The sequence below is a fragment of the Podarcis raffonei genome, chromosome 15 (assembly GCF_027172205.1).
Source record: "Podarcis raffonei isolate rPodRaf1 chromosome 15, rPodRaf1.pri, whole genome shotgun sequence".
In the NCBI taxonomy this organism is placed as follows: domain Eukaryota; kingdom Metazoa; phylum Chordata; class Lepidosauria; order Squamata; family Lacertidae; genus Podarcis; species Podarcis raffonei.
This window is the reverse complement of record NC_070616.1, coordinates 31,262,594-31,279,208: the sequence shown is the minus strand read 5'-3', so window position 1 is coordinate 31,279,208 and position 16,615 is coordinate 31,262,594. Positions and strand designations below refer to the sequence as shown.

At 43.1% G+C, this 16,615-nt stretch overlaps 1 protein-coding gene and 1 long non-coding RNA gene across 13 annotated transcripts in view; one reads left to right on the top strand and one right to left on the bottom strand.

The window, feature by feature from the left end:
* The window catches only part of ST3GAL4 (ST3 beta-galactoside alpha-2,3-sialyltransferase 4), a 181,937-nt gene extending 165,522 nt beyond the window's left edge, over positions 1 to 16,415 (top strand). For all 12 annotated transcript variants that reach the window (XM_053367293.1, XM_053367292.1, XM_053367294.1 and 9 more), the window contains 4 exons: positions 7,593 to 7,782; positions 8,520 to 8,663; positions 10,943 to 11,080; positions 14,402 to 16,415. In XM_053367293.1, the coding sequence (XP_053223268.1) occupies positions 7,593 to 7,782; positions 8,520 to 8,663; positions 10,943 to 11,080; positions 14,402 to 14,488 (559 nt within the window). In that variant the 3' untranslated portion in view covers positions 14,489 to 16,415. The remainder of the gene's footprint in view (positions 1 to 7,592; positions 7,783 to 8,519; positions 8,664 to 10,942; positions 11,081 to 14,401) is intronic.
* On the bottom strand, positions 7,110 to 8,525 carry LOC128402884 (uncharacterized). Its single transcript, XR_008327797.1, has 2 exons — positions 8,214 to 8,525; positions 7,110 to 7,450 (listed from the first exon to the last, which is right to left on the bottom strand). It is a non-coding gene; the product is annotated as an uncharacterized LOC128402884 (long non-coding RNA).
* Positions 16,416 to 16,615: the final 200 nt, after the last annotated feature.

The window sequence follows — 16,615 nt, the reverse complement described above, 5'->3', positions numbered from 1 at the left end:
AGAAAAAATATAAAACACAACAATACAAACTTCCACAATACATAAAATACAAACATTTAACAAGGGGAAAAAAAGAACAATCAACACACAAAAAATAGAATAAGAAAAACACAAATCACTCTTTTCTAATTATTCATCTTCAATTAACTTATTTTCCTGACTTCCTCACGCCTCCCTTTTTTATATCCCTTTTTAACAATTAGTTCAGCAAATTCGTATCCTACTACTTTATCCTTATATATTTTACCTCCCAAATTTACAATTTATAATTTTTATCTCTTATTACTAGAACCCCTTCATTTTATTTCAATGTCATCAGCATTCATACATTTTACAATACTTCTGTAAATAAATTTTAAATTTCCTCCAATCTTCTTCCACCAACTCTTCTCCCTGGTCTCGGATTCTGTCAGTCATCTCAGCCATTTCCATATAGTCGATTACTTGCACCTGCCATTCTTCCAGGGTGGGTAGATCTTGTGTCTTCCAATACTTTGCAATGAGTATTCTTGCTGCTGCTGTAGCGTACATAAAGAAAGTTCTATCCTTCTTTAACACCAATTGGCAGACTATGCCCAGGAGAAAGGCCTCTGGTTTCTTCACAAAAGTGTATCTAAGTACCTTTTTTATTTCATTATAAATCGTCTCCCAGAAAGCCTTAATCTTCGGGCACGTCCACCAAAGGTGAAAGAATGTACCTTCAATTTCTTTACATTTCCAACATTTATTATCGGGCAAATGGTATATTTTTGCAAGCTTGACTGGGGTCATGTACCACCTATACATCATTTTCATAATATTCTCTCTTAAGGCATTACATGCCGTAAATTTAATCCCAGTGGTCCACAACTGCTCCCAGTCGGCAAACAAAATATTGTGACCAATATCTTCTGCCCATTTAATCATAGCCGATTTTACCGTTTCTTCCTCAGTACTCCATTTCAACAGCAAATTATACATTCTTGATAATATCTTAGCATTGGGTTCTAACAATTCTGTTTCCAACTTTGATTTTTCCACCTGAAAACCAATTTTTTTATCTTGATTGTAAACCTCTCTTATTTGAAAATATTGTAACCAGTCTCGCACCTTCCCTTTGAGCTTCTCATAACTCTGCAATTTCAGCTTGTCACCTTCCTGTTCCAAAATTTCACAATACTTTGGCCATTTTGCCTCCATATTAAGTTTTTTCATAGCTTTCGCTTCCATAGGTGATAACCACCTTGGGGTTTTGTTCTCCAAAAAGTCTTTATATCTTGTCCAGACATTAAATAGTGCTTTCCTGACAATATGGTTTTTGAATGTTTTATGCGCTTTAACCTTGCCATACCACAAATATGCATGCCACCCAAATACATTATCATAACCTTCAAGATCTAGGATGTCAGTGTTCTCAAGAAGTAGCCATTCCTTCAACCAGCAAAAAGCTGCTGATTCATAATAAAGTTTAAAGTCCGGCATGGCAAACCCCCCTCAGTCTTTAGCATCAGTAAGTATCTTAAATTTTATTCTGGGCTTTTTGCCCTGCCAGACAAATCTAGAGATATCTCTTTGCCACCTCTTGAAACAGTCCATCTTGTCAATGATTTGTAATGATTGAAACAAAACCAACATTCTCGGCAGTACATTCATCTTAATGACAGCAATCCGACCCAGCAAGGAAAGCTTCAAATTCGACCAAATCTCTAAATCCTTCTTCACTTCTGACCAGCATTTCTCATAATTATCTTTAAATAAATTTGCGTTCTTAGCAGTCATATTCACCCCCAAGTATTTTACCTTCTTTACTAATGTCAGATCTGTCTCTTTCTGAAACCTCTCTCTCTCCATTGGCGTCAAGTTTTTCTCCAAAACCTTAGTTTTTAACTTGTTTAACTTAAAGCCTGCCACATGACCAAACTCCTGGATTAATTCTAAAGCCCTTTTGGTTCTAGGTACTGGCTCTTGTAATGTCAATACAAGATCATCTGCAAAGGCTTTAAGTTTATATTGTTTTGCTCCGACCTGAACACCATGAATCAGCTGGTCCCTTCTTATCATGTTTAGCAAAACCTCCAGGACCGAAATAAAGAGCAGTGGGGAAATTGGGCAGCCTTGTCATGTCCCTTTCTCAATTTTAAATTCTTCTGTCACTATGTTATTAACTATAAGTTTAGCCTTTTGTTCAGAATAAATCGCACCTATACCATTTTCAAAATTTTGTCCAACCCCCATCCCCTGCAGATTTTTCTTCATAAAAATCCAAGAAATATTGTCAAAGGCTTTCTCCACATCTATGAATATCAAAACCGCTTTTGTATTAATATTCACTTGTAACTTTTCCAAAATGTTAATTACATTTCTCATATTATCAGGCAAATGTCTACCAGGGAGAAAGCCAGCCTGGTCTTTATGTATCATTTCTGCTAAAACTTTTTTAAGTCTTTTAGCCAGAATATCAGCAGAAATTTTGTAATCCACATTAAGCAGGGATATGGGACGATAGTTCTTGAGTTGTGTCTTTTCAGACTCAGTTTTAGGTATAAGTGTGATGAAGGCTTCTTTCCACGACTCCGGCGCCTTTTTCCCCTCCATGATTTCATTGCAAACCTCCTTTAGTGGTTGAATCAAATAGTCCTTCAAAGTTCTGTAATATTTGGAGGTTAATCCATCGGGCCCTGGAGATTTTCCCAGTTGCATAGTCTGTATGGCACCTTCAACCTCTTGTTCTGATATTTTAGAATTCAGCAATAATTTATTTTCTTGAGAAATTTTTTGTAATCCATTGGTTTTCAGAAATTGATCAATTTTAGTCTCTGTCTGTGGCCCTTGTGTGTAAAGTTGTTTGAAATATCTCTGGAAGCAGTTTCTAATCTCCTGTGGGTTTTGTATGTTTTTTCCATTCACTTCAAGGTTAGTCACAGTATTTAACTTATGTCTTTTCTTCAATTGCCATGCTAGCAATTTCCCACATTTGTTAGCAGATTCAAAAGTCTTCTGTCTCATCTGTTTAATTTTCCATTCTATCTCCTGATTTGTCATTTTCATATATTGTGCTTGGTAAAATTTGATCTCTCTCAAGATTTCCTGCGACTTTGGTTTAACTCTAAGCTTCTTCTCTCCTTTTATTTTTTCCAAGATCTTTCCCTTTTTCTCTTCTTGAGATCTCTTTTTTATTGCATTCTGCTGAATCAAAAATCCTCTCATAACGGCTTTACTTGCGTCCCAGATTACCCTTTTTTCCACTGATGTCTTCAAATTTATCTCAAAATAGTCTTTCACCATTTTTTGGGCCTTCCTAGTAATTTCTGGATCTCTAAACAAGGTGTCATTCATCCTCCATCTGAAGGAGCCAGTCATTGTTAATTTCATTTCCAGTTTCACAGGGTTATGGTCAGAGCAAGTTTTAGGGCAGATTTCCACCTTTCGAATCTTTGGAGCCATTCCTCTGGTTATCCAGATTTGGTCAATTCTTGTCCAGGTCTTATTGGCTTCAGAAAAGAAAGTCCCTTCTTTACTTAGGGGGTTCTTATTTCTCCAAGTATCAATTAGATCCATATTGTCTGTCATTTCAAAAAAAGATTTCGGTGGTCTTCCATCTTTTGTTATTATTTGTCTGTCTGACTTGTCCATATTTGTCGATACCACTCCATTCATATCTCCAAGCATAATAATGTTATAATCCATAAAGTCCAACAACGTCTCATGCAGTTTCTTAAAGAATTCTGATTTCCCCTCATTTGGTGCATAAACACCTACTATAAAGAATTTCTCTCCTTGGGCCTGTATTTCAATTGCCACAAATCTTCCTTGTTCATCTTTAAGGACAAATTTTGGGGATAAACTTTCTTTCGCATAGATCACCACTCCTCTCTTCTTAACTTTGTCTGATGAAATAAATTCTTGGCCCAATCTTTTGTTGATCAATACTTTCCTATGTGTTCTAATCACGTGGGTTTCTTGCAGACAAATCAAGTCCAAATTGTCTTTTTTCAACAAATGAAAGATTGTTTTCCTCTTGTCAGGGGAATTCAGACCCCGGATGTTCCAACTTAGTGCTTGCAGAGACATTGTGTTGTTATTCTGTAGTCCCTCCAACTGCTCCCGTCAGTTGTTCTTGATCAGTGGGTGGTAATACTTTCTCTGTTTTTTCCAAGCCTGATGGTAGGTTCCCTATGTCCAGGTCTCCTGGTCTTAATGTCTTCAGCTCTTTTTCCGTCTCTTTCTGTAGGTCTTCCTCGTGATGGTTCAAAAATCTCACTTTGTCTTCCTCTGATCTTATCTTCACTTTTTCCCCTTTGTAATTGAAAGACAGACCCTGGGGGAACTCCCACCTGAAAATGATGCTGTTTCTTCTTAACAGTTGGACTAGGTCACCGTAGTTAGCTCTCAAATCCAGTAAATACTTTGGAATGTCTTTGAAGATTTCAATTCTCGAATCTTGTATCTCTAATGAATTCTTATAATGGAGGCTCAATATTTTGTCTCTCTCTTCTTTAGATCTAAGTGAAATCAAGCAATCTCTCACTCTGTTCTTTCTTCCCCCTTTGCCAATTCTGAAGGCACTCACTATCTTGAAATCTTTATCTGACTCAAGGTCCCAAAATTCCTCAAACTCCTGTGTAAGAAAATCACACAAGTTGCCTCCTTCCACGTCCGGTACTGCCCTAATTCTTAAATTGTTCTGTTTGTCTCTAAGTTCAATTAGAGATAGTTGGGCCTTATGGTCTTCCAATTGCTTATTAATTGGAAATATCTTTCCTTCTGTCTCCGTCACCTTCTCTTTCGCTTCTTCAGCAATTTTCCTTGTCTCTTTAGATTCCTGGAGCAGCCGGTCAATGGCCTGTGTATTGGAGCTGATGGTTGTAGTGTTTAAATCAATTTTAGCTGACAATTTTTCCAAAGCTCCAAATATTTTGTCAAGTGATGCATTTAATGTCTCATCAGGGCCTACTCCCTTTGTTCCTGTCTGCCCAGTATCCTCTTTTTCTGGGAGAGATGGAACTACTATCGACTGTCTTCGTTGCTGCTGCCTAGTTTTTATCCTTGTAGATTTTTCCTGGGGTTTATCTTGATCCATAACTTTATCTTAAAGTCTCAAGGTCGTTCTCACAACTCAACTTGTTTTGTTATAAAAAAGTCTCCAAGCCAGCTGCAATGGAAATTCCCCAGTTATATCCCAATCCTCCTCTAGGGGAGCACAATGGCAACAATGTTCTTTTCAAAGCAACTTTTGTCTAAATGCAGCAGTATCTCTTACTTTCCAATTCTCCCATAGAATGGCAACAGTTGCAAAGGGGGTCCTTCAAATTCAGTTCAAATGCAGGTTAAACACATAAAGTTACAATGTCACTGAACGGTGCAATACCTTCCACTTTCCTGACAGACCAATATCAGGGATTAAGTGGTGGTCTCTTCTTTCCTTCCTCTTTTCCCTACAAAAGTACTTTCTTCTCTCCCCCCCCCACTCTGAAGGGGGTTCTTAAATCTGGCATTAAAATTAAGTCTTTTTAATTCAACTTTCACAGTTCTTAGTTCCAATAGTCTTTGCTTTAATACTGTCTATAAAACCGGAAGGCGGACTTCCTTTTTACGTCTTCCCCGCTTCAGAGCCAAATTCAAGTTCTTTATTCCGATCAAAGGAACAAATCCTTTGATCTTTCCAACTTTAGAAGATCTTACTCACGGGTTGTAGTTTAAAAGCCGAATTTCAAGGAAGAAAGGACAGCGCTCTCCGGCAACAGCTGCAGCGGCTTCACTCCACAGAAGTAGCGATCGACTCTCAGTGCCGCACCACCCCCGTTCCGCTCTGGAGCCCCTCGCGGGGTCCCTTTGCCACTTGGGGGGGGGCGCTTTTGGCACCCGCCGAGTCCCATGGCCGCAGACTTCCCCCGCCTGCGGTTTTTTATTTTTTTTATTTTTATAAAATTTTTATTGGTTTTTCAACATATAATATAAAACAATACAAAAGACAAACACAAACAAACAAACATATAAACATGCGGTTTTTTAAAGGGTCTCCGCTGCGCCGTAGCGGATAGACCCGATTTCTGCGGAGCTTCTCCCTCGTAGTTAGAAGGAGACCGCCATTGCCGTTGGCGCCGCCTCCGGAAGCCTAAAGTTTCCAATTTTTATTTTTTTTTTTTTATAATATTTTTTATTACGTTTCTTTTCCAAATTTTATACATTACAAACAAGGAGTTTACAAGAAACCATTTTTTTTTTTTTTTAACAAAAATCCCAAATTGGACTTCCCCACCCCTTCCGATTCTGCGTTCTTTATATTAACAATGTCAGCAATTTGTTACCTTATGTCATACCTTATTGTAACTTTTACATGTTATGTATCTATATTCAATGTATTATGTCAGAATTTTTATACCTTTAAAATAAACATAACATGTTCACTTTCATATTATCTCCTTTTCTCTTTTATCACTTAATTTACTATTTACTTAATCATAATTGCTAAAGCGTATCATTTTCAAATCATGCACCGTCTTAAAATTCATACAGTTTGTAATACTTTTGCAAGTAGTCTTTAAACTTTTTCCAGTCCACCTCAATTGTTTCTACATCCAAATCTCGGATTCTGCCGGTCAGTTCAGCTATCTCCATGTAGTCCATCAACTGCGTCTGCCATTCCTCCAGCGTGGGTAAATCTTGTGTCTTCCAATTCTTTGCGATAAGTATTCTTGCTGCTGTACTAGCATACATAAACAAAGTTCTGTCCTTCTTTAACACTTTCTGGTCTACCATGCCCAACAGGAAGGCCTCTGGTTTCTTGGGAAAGTAAAGTTTCCAATTTTTAAACAATCAAAAAGAAAAAGAAAAAGTCTGTGATCTTTCACGGCAGTGCAGCCACTTTCTCTGAACATAGCATCGTCCTGTTTTGCCGTGTGGAACTGAATGGGGCTGTTTGTAACAGTGGCATCCTCCCAGTGGATCCTTTCCCTCTGCAAGTCGTACTTACCTCATCTACTGACACCACCACCTTCCACTTTCCCGTCTTGCTACCCCCATCAGCGGCAGCAAATAATGTGAAGGAGGAGATGGGGAAATGCACAGCATGATAACATCAGAGCACTAAGCACATACACACCCTACTGTATTACAGAGCAGGAAGAATATGACTAAGTGATGTTGTTTTTACTGGCAGCCCAGTGCTTTTCCGTAACATATATGTGTTCTTGGGAAGAAACCCATAAATGTCCTCTGGGTTTGGTTGTGCATTATGGTTTCCCTCTGAATTGATGGATCAGCAGATAAAGTAAACGCTGAGTTGCACTCTAGCTGAGACGTGTTCTTGGACTCCAGCTCCCTTCCTCCTTGAGCTTTGGCCACTCTCACTGGAGCTGATAGGTGTAGTTGAACAACATTTGGAGGATACTCCTCTTGGCTGCTTCTGCTCTAGCTTGTTCCAAGTCAAAGCAGCGGCTAGGCATAAGAGAAGAGGGTAACTGCAGCCACCCTGTAGTATATAACGTGGACATGTGGCAGATACCCTTCGGTTGAACTCCTGCGCATGGGTTTCTTCTCATAAAACGACGAAATGCCTCCCTATGTTCTGCCAAGGGTGCAAACTCCCTTTCCTCCTCTCTGCCCCACTGCAGATTGAACAATGCACCAGTTTATGGTTATGAGAGCGACGTGGGCTCCAAGACCACTATGCGGCTCTTCTACCCGGAGTCAGCACATTTCAACCCCCAAAGAGAAAACAATCCAGACACGTTGCTGGTGCTGGTGCCATTCAAACCCATGGATTTCCAGTGGATGGAAACAATATTGCATGACAAGAAAAGGGTAAGTTATTGGGAGATGAAGACTAGTGTATCTCCTGGTCCCCTTCCTCTGATCCAGAAGCCCTTTCTTTTACCCCCAGGGATACAGGAAGCTGCCTTATATTGAGCCAGGCCATTGGTCCATCTAGTTCTCAGCATGTTCTGGACTGAGTGGCAGCAGCTCTTTAGGGTTTCATGCAGGAGCTTTTCCCAACCCCAGCTGGGGACACCAGGGATTGAACCTAGGACATTCTACAAGTGAGGCAGATGCTCTACCACTGAGTTTCATTCCTCCCCTGAGTATGTTCTTCAGAAGCATGGCAACTGATTTTGTTTGTCCATGCAACCCTGCAGGCAGTGTATTGGACTCAGCTCTGGAAGACCTGCTTTTGCCATGGTAGACATGGACAAATGCTAAATTCTCAGCTTATAAAAATGGGAATAACAACCTACCTCCCAGAGTGGTGGTGTGGGTGAACATGAGAACCAAGGCAATTGAAGTAGGTATGGAAGGGCATTCTGGTCTTGCTCAGAGATACTGTGGTCTCGAGGCGGCCTAAAGATACAGAGAGAGCATCCCATCTGAAGCACAGAGATCAGGTCCTAGGGTATAACACCAGAAAGCCACCAATGGGAAATGACTCTGCTTTGCCTGCCCCACTTTTTCCTCCTGCTTTGACCCAGCTCAGCTCTCTTGCTTTGATTCTGCTCTTGAGAGCAAAGAGCACCTGGCTAACCTATCTTAATCCTCTTTTCCAGGTTCGGAAGGGCTTTTGGAAACAGCCTCCCTTAATTTGGGATGCGAATCCTGAGCAAGTGCGAATCCTGAACCCGTATTTTATGGAAATAACCGCTGCCAAATTGCTTAAGCTTCCAATGAAGCAGCTGAAGAAGTTAAAACAGGTAAGAGTGGAGAGAGAGAGAGAGAGAGAGAGAGAGAGAGAGAGAGAGAGAGAGAAGGGACAAGTTACAGGAGTTGAGGCTTATTCCTAAAAGGAGCAAAGCGCTCTTTCTCTTGAAATTCTCAAGATGAGATGGTGCTTGGTCGTCTCCAAGCTGTGATCTCTCCTGTAATGTGGCACCTGGATATCTTGGGACCCAAATACACATGATGTGGGTGGTCTGTGAGTGGATCTCCAGGCGACTGTCTTTAAAGCTTAAAATCAGTGGTGAGAGTAGAGTGTAAATGGCCTCGGAACAGTGGTGCCAGGTGTGTGTCTCTGTGTTAACCCTCCCCCCGTGTTACATTTCCTTTAACATATTTTCCCCTGCCCCAAATCTGTTAGACCGGTGGGACAAGGGCGGGGGGGGGGAGTGATACAATATGGATTCCTGTATCTCGTTCCCCTGCCCTCTAGCAGGATTTTGATTTTGATTGGGGAAAACAGCACAGGAGGCAAAGTGTTAACTGTGGCCCTTTCCCAGCGCTGGTGTCCTGAGACATTTCACTTCTCAACTTGTATCTGACACTTATTTTAAGCATTTAAACACACACACTCTCTGTGTGTGTCTAAACACACTTTCTGTGTCTGTCTGTCTGTATCTGTCTGTCTGTCTGTCTGTCTGTGTCTCTCTCTCTCTCTCTCTCTCTCTCTCTCTCTCTCTCTCTCTCTGTGTCTGTCTGTCTCTCTAATCACAGATCATCTGTATCCCGTGCTCCTAGGACACACTCCTTCTTGCTGTGTGTGTCTAAACACACTTTCTGTGTCTGTCTGTCTGTCTGTCTGTCTCTCTAATCACAGATCATCTGTATCCCGTGCTTCTAGGAGCATCCTTTAGCCTGGAAAGTAGCAGATATGAATGTTGTCCATGCAGGGCAGAAAGCTAATTTTTGAATCAGAAGTATGTTCAATTGACTGACATTTCAGGTGCAGATGTATTTATTTTTTTTAGTCACAGTTTAAATGTCACTTGGTTGGGGAAAGCACCTCAGCTCAGCCTGCACTGCTTTTCCAAATCAGGGTGAGGTGACTTGTAAGATCTTTCAGCCTAGTTCTCACTGAGGTGGTAAAGTCTATGCCTGTGCCTTATCACCTCAGGCTACAGGTGGGGGCTTGCATGACGAAATGCTTCTTTGTACTAAATTTATTTAAATACATCCCTGCACATAGAAGATGAGTGTGTTAAAGGCTAGGATAGAACCCTTCCCCCCAGATATGCTAGTTGTCCCTCAAATGAGCTGTTTTTGTGTGGAGGAGCATTTACTCATGGGAGCCCCAGCCTGTAGTCTGAAGTGGTACAGCCCAGGAAGATGTTTACCACTTCAAAGCCACCTGGGCCTTAGTTCATGTCATCTCAGGACACACTGCTTTTTACGTTCAGTGTTGTTTGCTATCCTGTTGGCAACTTCTAGATGTACGTCTGCCAGTGTTTGCCCAGGTGGGGTGTCTTGACAACTTTAGAACTACTTTTTTATGTGCGTGGCAGTTACCAGGAAACATTTCTATGGCTGAAGTTTCAAAGCCGACGAGAAACTCTTCTACCAAGGTTTCGAAGCTACACTTTATCTAAGATGCTGTCATCACACCTGTGCAAACACAGACATTGTTTTGGGACACTAAAGCTGAGCGCGCTGATATTCTTTGTTTTATTATTTTAAGAAAGTCTGCAGTCTAGGGATGGGGAAAGCCTCTGGAATGAATAGGAACTTCCCCCTCGATACCAATTACAGACAAAAGGTGTGTGCATGTGAACATGTATAGATTAAGAGCATAAGGAGAGCCTGCTGGATCATGCCAGTGGCCCATATAGTCCAGTATCCTGTTCTTACAGTGGGCTGAACAGTTGCCTGTGAGAAACCAGCAGGCAGGATTCAAGCACAAGCGCACTCTCCCCTCCTGTGGTTTCTAGCAACTGATATTCAGAAGCATTGCTTCCTCCCTGCTGTGGAGGCAGAGCATAGTCACAGCAGCCCTGTAAAGCAGGTTAGGGGTCAGAGGCAGAGGCCAAAGGTCACCCAGTAAACTTTGTAGTTGGGAGGGGATTTGAACCTGGGTGTCCCCCCTGATCAGGGTCAAGCCTTCTGGCCCAGCCTTCCTCAATCTGGTGCCCTCCAGATGTTTTGGGCTGTAACTCCCATCAGTCGAAGGCTGCTCCAACCACTAAACCATCCTGGCTTCTCAAGGTAAGCTTTGTGCCAAGAGAAAGTGAACCCAGCATCATGTTCCTCTGTCTTCCCCTAGAAACCAACCACAGGATTAGTGGCTATCACCTTAGCATTGCACTTCTGTGACATAGTTCATATTGCGGGCTTTGGATACCCTGACTCCAAGAAGCAGACCATTCACTACTACGAGCAAGTCACATTGAAGTCGATGACTGTGAGTAACCATTGCCTCTCTTGACAGATGAATATAATATAAGAAGCTGCTTGTATAGGGAAAGTCCACCGACTTAATAAACTGAGATGTGAACAAGACTTTAGCCACTTTGTACAAGCCAACGAACAAATCAGAAAGTCTGCAGTTAACTGTAGTTTCACATTTTGTCTGGACTGGGAAATTATAGCCTCAGAACAAGCCAGGATGTCAAACCAGGTTTGAACCTAGTTTAATATTCTGGCTTGTAGAAAAACAACTATTAACCATTCACAGATGAAAGAAAGAAAGAGAAAGAAACTTGTTCATTAAAAAAGCCCAACATTGTTACTAACCAGTTTTCTTAGGGCATTAACCTTTCATGGACTAGCTTCAATCAGATTTATGTGTGGCATGTCCTGTGTATATATACAGGTAAAGGTAAAGGTACCCCTGCCCGTACGGGCCAGTCTTGCCAGACTCTAGGGTTGTGCGCCCATCTCACTCTATAGGCCGGAGGGCCAGCGCTGTCCGCAGACACTTCCGGGTCACGTGGCCAGCGTGACAAGCTGCATCTGGCGAGCCAGCGCAGCACACGGAACGCCGTTTACCTTCCCGCTAGTAAGCGGTCCCTATTTATCTACTTGCACTTTGATGTGCTTTCGAACTGCTAGGTTGGCAGGCGCTAGGACCGAGCAACGGGAGCGCACCCCGCCGCGGGGATTCAAACCGCCGACCTTTCGATCGGCAAGTCCTAGGCGCTGAGGCTTTAACCCACAGCGCCACCCGCGTCCCGTGTATATATACAGATGAGCGTAAATTAGGGGCAGGGAATCTGTGGTCCTCTAGATGTTGTTGGACTCCATCAGCTCCAGCCACTATGGCCAGTAAATGATGGCGATGGGAGTTGTAGTCTGACAGTGCCTGGAGGGCCACAGGTTGCCCATCTCTGGTGCAAAAGAAAAACAGGTTGGAAGTAAATAGTAAGTATGCTTCACAGCAGGAGTAGCGAACCCTTTTTCAACCTGAGGCTAAACTAATGATTAGCCACATGCCACCAGCAGGTGTGGTTATTCTGTACTTCTGTGTGAGGGCATGCATGCATGCACACTCACTTCACATCCGGAGAACACATACAGCACACAAACCACATGTACAAGGACATAGCATTGGAGTGTGATGTGGGTGTGAAATGTTTGCCTTTTACACTTCACAGACAGATTTTATCTCCCCATCTCTGCTGATCACCACGAGATGGAAGAGTTTTTTTATTCTGTTTAACAGATTGCTCTTTAAAGAGCAGGCAGAGTGCTTTATCTCCTGATCTCAGTGCTGAGCACCAGGAAGCAAGGGTTGGCAGTCTCCATCCTCTTGGCTTGGCAGACTGGCTCCATCCATCACAGCATACATTTGAGCTCCAATTCCGAGTTGTCACAGATTGTACTTTTTTTTGCATATCACTGACGTTTCACTCCAGCCTTTAATTCCTCTCCCCTCCCCCCCGCCTCCCTTTGCACCTAGGCTGGGAGTATCTTTCTCAGTTACCAGGTTTGCACCGCATGATAAGCCAACTATGGCTTAGTGAGAAAATGCGGGCTTCCAGAAAGATGATTGGACAGCTTGAAAAGAGGTTTAGAGATAAGACTGGGAAAGAGGGAGAGAAGGGAGAGGTGGTGGCATGCCTCTGAATACCAGTTGCAGGGGAACATGTGTGTGGAAGCATGCTTGTGGGCTTCCCTTAGGCATGTGGTTGGTCACTGTGAGAACAGAATGCTGGACTGGATGGGTCCCTCTTCGTCTGATCCCAGCAGCCGGGTTCTTGTTTTCATTCTGCTTGCTCCTCTCCCGAGATGGCAAAACAGCCCTAGGAAGGGAGTGGCAGATGGGTGAAGAGCAGAGATTAAAACCCGCTTTGTGCACGTTTGTGGCAGTGTGGTTTCCATTGCCTTTTAAGGATGTAAGAAGCCAGCTGGATAAAACCAAAGTTCCAGTCTGGTTCAGCCTCTTATTTCCTACCACGGCTAACCAGATGCCTCTGGAACACCCACAGGCAAGGCAGCGGCATGAGCCCTCTGAGGCTGTCCATATGCCATTCTGAGTCGAGTCTGTAGAATTAGTGCCACTATCTTGGTTCTTCCTCTCGACTCTTATGCAAGCATAGTTGCATCCTGCATTGTAGGTCCGGTATTAAGCAGGTGGTTGGACTGGATGAGCTCAAGGGTACTTCTCAGTTGTTTAATTTGTCTTAGAATACAAACTTTCTCCTTTAGGGACTCTTGAAAAGCTGAAAACTAGCGAACTGCATGATAGGGCTGGGCGTAACCTGTTTTGGGTATCACGATATATCACCAGCTAAACATCGTGATATATCAATATTCTGTGATATCTGAAATAAGGAAGGAACTAAGCAGAGGCAAACAGGACAGTGTCCTGGCAACTGCTACTACTTAAGGGTCTAAAATGATGATATTATCAATCATCTCACTTGCAGCAGCAGGCAAGCCAAAATGCATCCAAATGAGACTTTTGGTTTTGAGCTTGGCTACTTTCTTCTGAGGTAGCTGAGTGTTGGGGACGCGGGTGGCGCTGTGGGTTAAACCACAGAGCCTAGGACTTGCCGATCAGAAGGTCGGCGGTTCGAATCCCCACGACAGGGTGAGCTCCCATTGCTCAGTCCCTGCTCCTGCCAACCTAGCAGTCCGAAAGCACGTCAAAGTGCAAGTAGATAAATAGTTACCGCTCTGGCGGGAAGGTATACGGCGTTTCTGTGCGCTGCTCTGGTTCGCCAGAAGCGGCTTAGTCATGCTGGCCACATGACCCGGAAGCTGTATGCCGGCTCCCTCGGCCAATAAAGCGAGATGAGCGCCGCAACCCCAGAGTCGGTCACAACTGGACCTAATGGTCAGGGGTCCTTTTACCTACCAAATGGTGGTATTCAGAACAATCCAAAGTGTGGGGATGGGTCATAGTGAATACAAATAATCTGGGACTGCCAGCAGGCCTTCTAGGCAGCAGCAGCTTGGATGTGGCATGGACAGTGGTGGCCTGCAAGGCTCTGTGGCGGTGATAAGAGTGACAGAAGTAGCAGCAGCAGCTGCCTCTGTATAGTTCCATCCTTATTTCAGACATCGTGGTAGATTGCAATGTTTAGCTTGTGAGTTGGGATATTGATAAGCAAGTATCGCCTAGCCCTTACACACATTGTGATTTGGGATGTATTGCTAGCTCAAATATTATGAAACAATTATCACGATGTGAACTTCAAACCAGTTTTGGATGATATATCAATATATTGCCCAGCCCTACTGCATGGCCTAATGTGTTTCTCATTGCCTTCTCTTACAGGGTTCAGAACACAATATATCACACGAGGCATTAGCAATAAAAAAGATGCTTGAACTGGGTGTCATCAAGAACCTCACCTACTTCTGATGGAAAATGGACTGCTGTTTTGAGGGTTTTTTTCTGAGCCAGCTGCTGGTCCAACACAGCTGCCCATGGCAGGCTGTCCCTTGCCCCCCCAACATTGACTGGTGTGGAGACCCTGCAGCTTCACTCAAAACACTGGGGTGGAAGTGTATGACCCCTAGATGTATTGGCAGCAAGGGATGGAGATGGTCTGGGAAGTGGTTGGTTGATGGCAGCAGCTGGAAGCCGGGTGGATGCTGCCTTCTACAGAGTCCTCTTTGCACGGACTGTTGCAGGATTTTCTCTGCATCAAGTTGAGACTTTTAGAAACAGAAGTTCCCGAAATCTTCACTCGTGGCAGAGAAGAGCCTTTGGGAGGCCAATGACTGAGTTGCCTGTGGGCCTCAAGGGTGGCACAAGTGACATTCCCATGGGGGGGTGGTCAAATTATCACCCCTGTGGCACCTTGAAATCTTAATCACTTTTGCCTTCTGACTCTGGGAAGTGCAGTGGCAGCTGCTGTTTCTGTTGAAACGATGTTAGGTGTCACCGGACGGAGCAGGGGGGCAATTGAATGAAGGATTATTAGCTGCCTGCCATATTTAATGTTTCTGTTTGAATGAGACAAAAGTATACTGGTTCAAGTCCTCCGTGCAGTGAAGGAGTTTGGAATACCCAGGAGACAGCTGTTAGGGATGGTGGGAGTTGATAATGTTGATTTCTCTCTCTCATCCAGTTCTTATTTTTTGGAGTCTGTGACATAAGGGGAGGATACCCTACAGTATTTGATAAGTGGTTTTTTTTACTTAAAGGTGCCGAGCTGAACATGGGTGTTTCTGGGCACTTCGCTGGAAGTAAATCCTCCTTCTGTGAAGGGTGTGTGTGTGTTTCTGTGTGTGAGAGAGAGAATGAGAGTATGTCCGTCCAGTATACGAAGTCTGTTCTTAAATATAAGCTGTAGGCTTTTTTCCCCTCTAGCATTTGGGAGTTACTTCCCATCAGACATAAGACTCCAGTACAAAGGAAATGGCATAACCAAAGCTGAATGTTGAAGGAAAGAAGGAGAGGGGGAGGGGGGAGATAGTTGGGAATTGTGTATCCGTTTTGTAGGGGGGGGGGGGAGGAAAAAATGTTTTATTATTCCTTGCTCACAAAACCTAAATTCTGCACTACGCCTTTGTCTTTTCTAGTAGCAGGATGAGTGTTCTGGTCATTTAGGACGAAGGCTCTTCTTGTGCGCCTAAAAATGGGGCAAATTTTGAAGTAAGCTGCCAGTTTAAGTAGGCAGAGAATTAGGGGGAGTGGTCCAGACATTTCAGAAATGGGCCTCGGGTCAAATGTTCTAGTTGCCTGACAAGTGCTTGGAAGAGACTCTCTTCCAAATATTGTTTGGGGCTAGTTGTGCAAGAATCAATACTTTAAACCCCCCTTCTTTTAATTTCAGCTTTGAGATCAAAGTATATCTCTTAAATTTGCTTACTGCTGGTTAAAGGGTCTGAATTGATTGCTGCACAGTTTGGAACCTTGTATTTCATCCATGAGGGGAAGAAGACAAAGGGAGGAAGGTGACAATATAATTTCCCTGTCCACCACCTGCCACACCTTGTGTGCACAACCACCGTGCCTTAGCTGTGATTGCAAGTGCCCAACTTTGAAGGGCCTGCTGGGAATGTAACCTCCTTATGGCTTAGGCCACCACACCTATTGCCAAGAAGGCAACTGACTGAATTGAGTTGCTCATGTTATGTCCCTTTGAGAATGCACATAGAGCTTCAACTTGGGAACTGGTCTGTTGCAGAAATCCAGACTGATCCCCGGAAGAAAAAGAGTTCTTAAATGTTGTTATTTCAAAGGAGTTTGAATGCTACAGAGAATGTTGGAAGTATCTTTCCTGGTTAAGCGATTACTGCAGTTCAGTGTTAAGTAATTTAATAAATTAAATTTAAAAATACCCTTTGCAAATCATGCATCTTTTGTAGAATAAGCTTGATATTTATTACCAATGAAGTTTTCCTTGCGGTTTAGGACAATGAAGAGCAATTTCATGCAGTGTGGTGGTGATTTGGGACCATCTCTTAGAGGTGGAAGAGGATTTTTCACCTGCAGCTGGTTTCTAGCCCCATAAAGGGTGACAACAATGATGGATTGTTC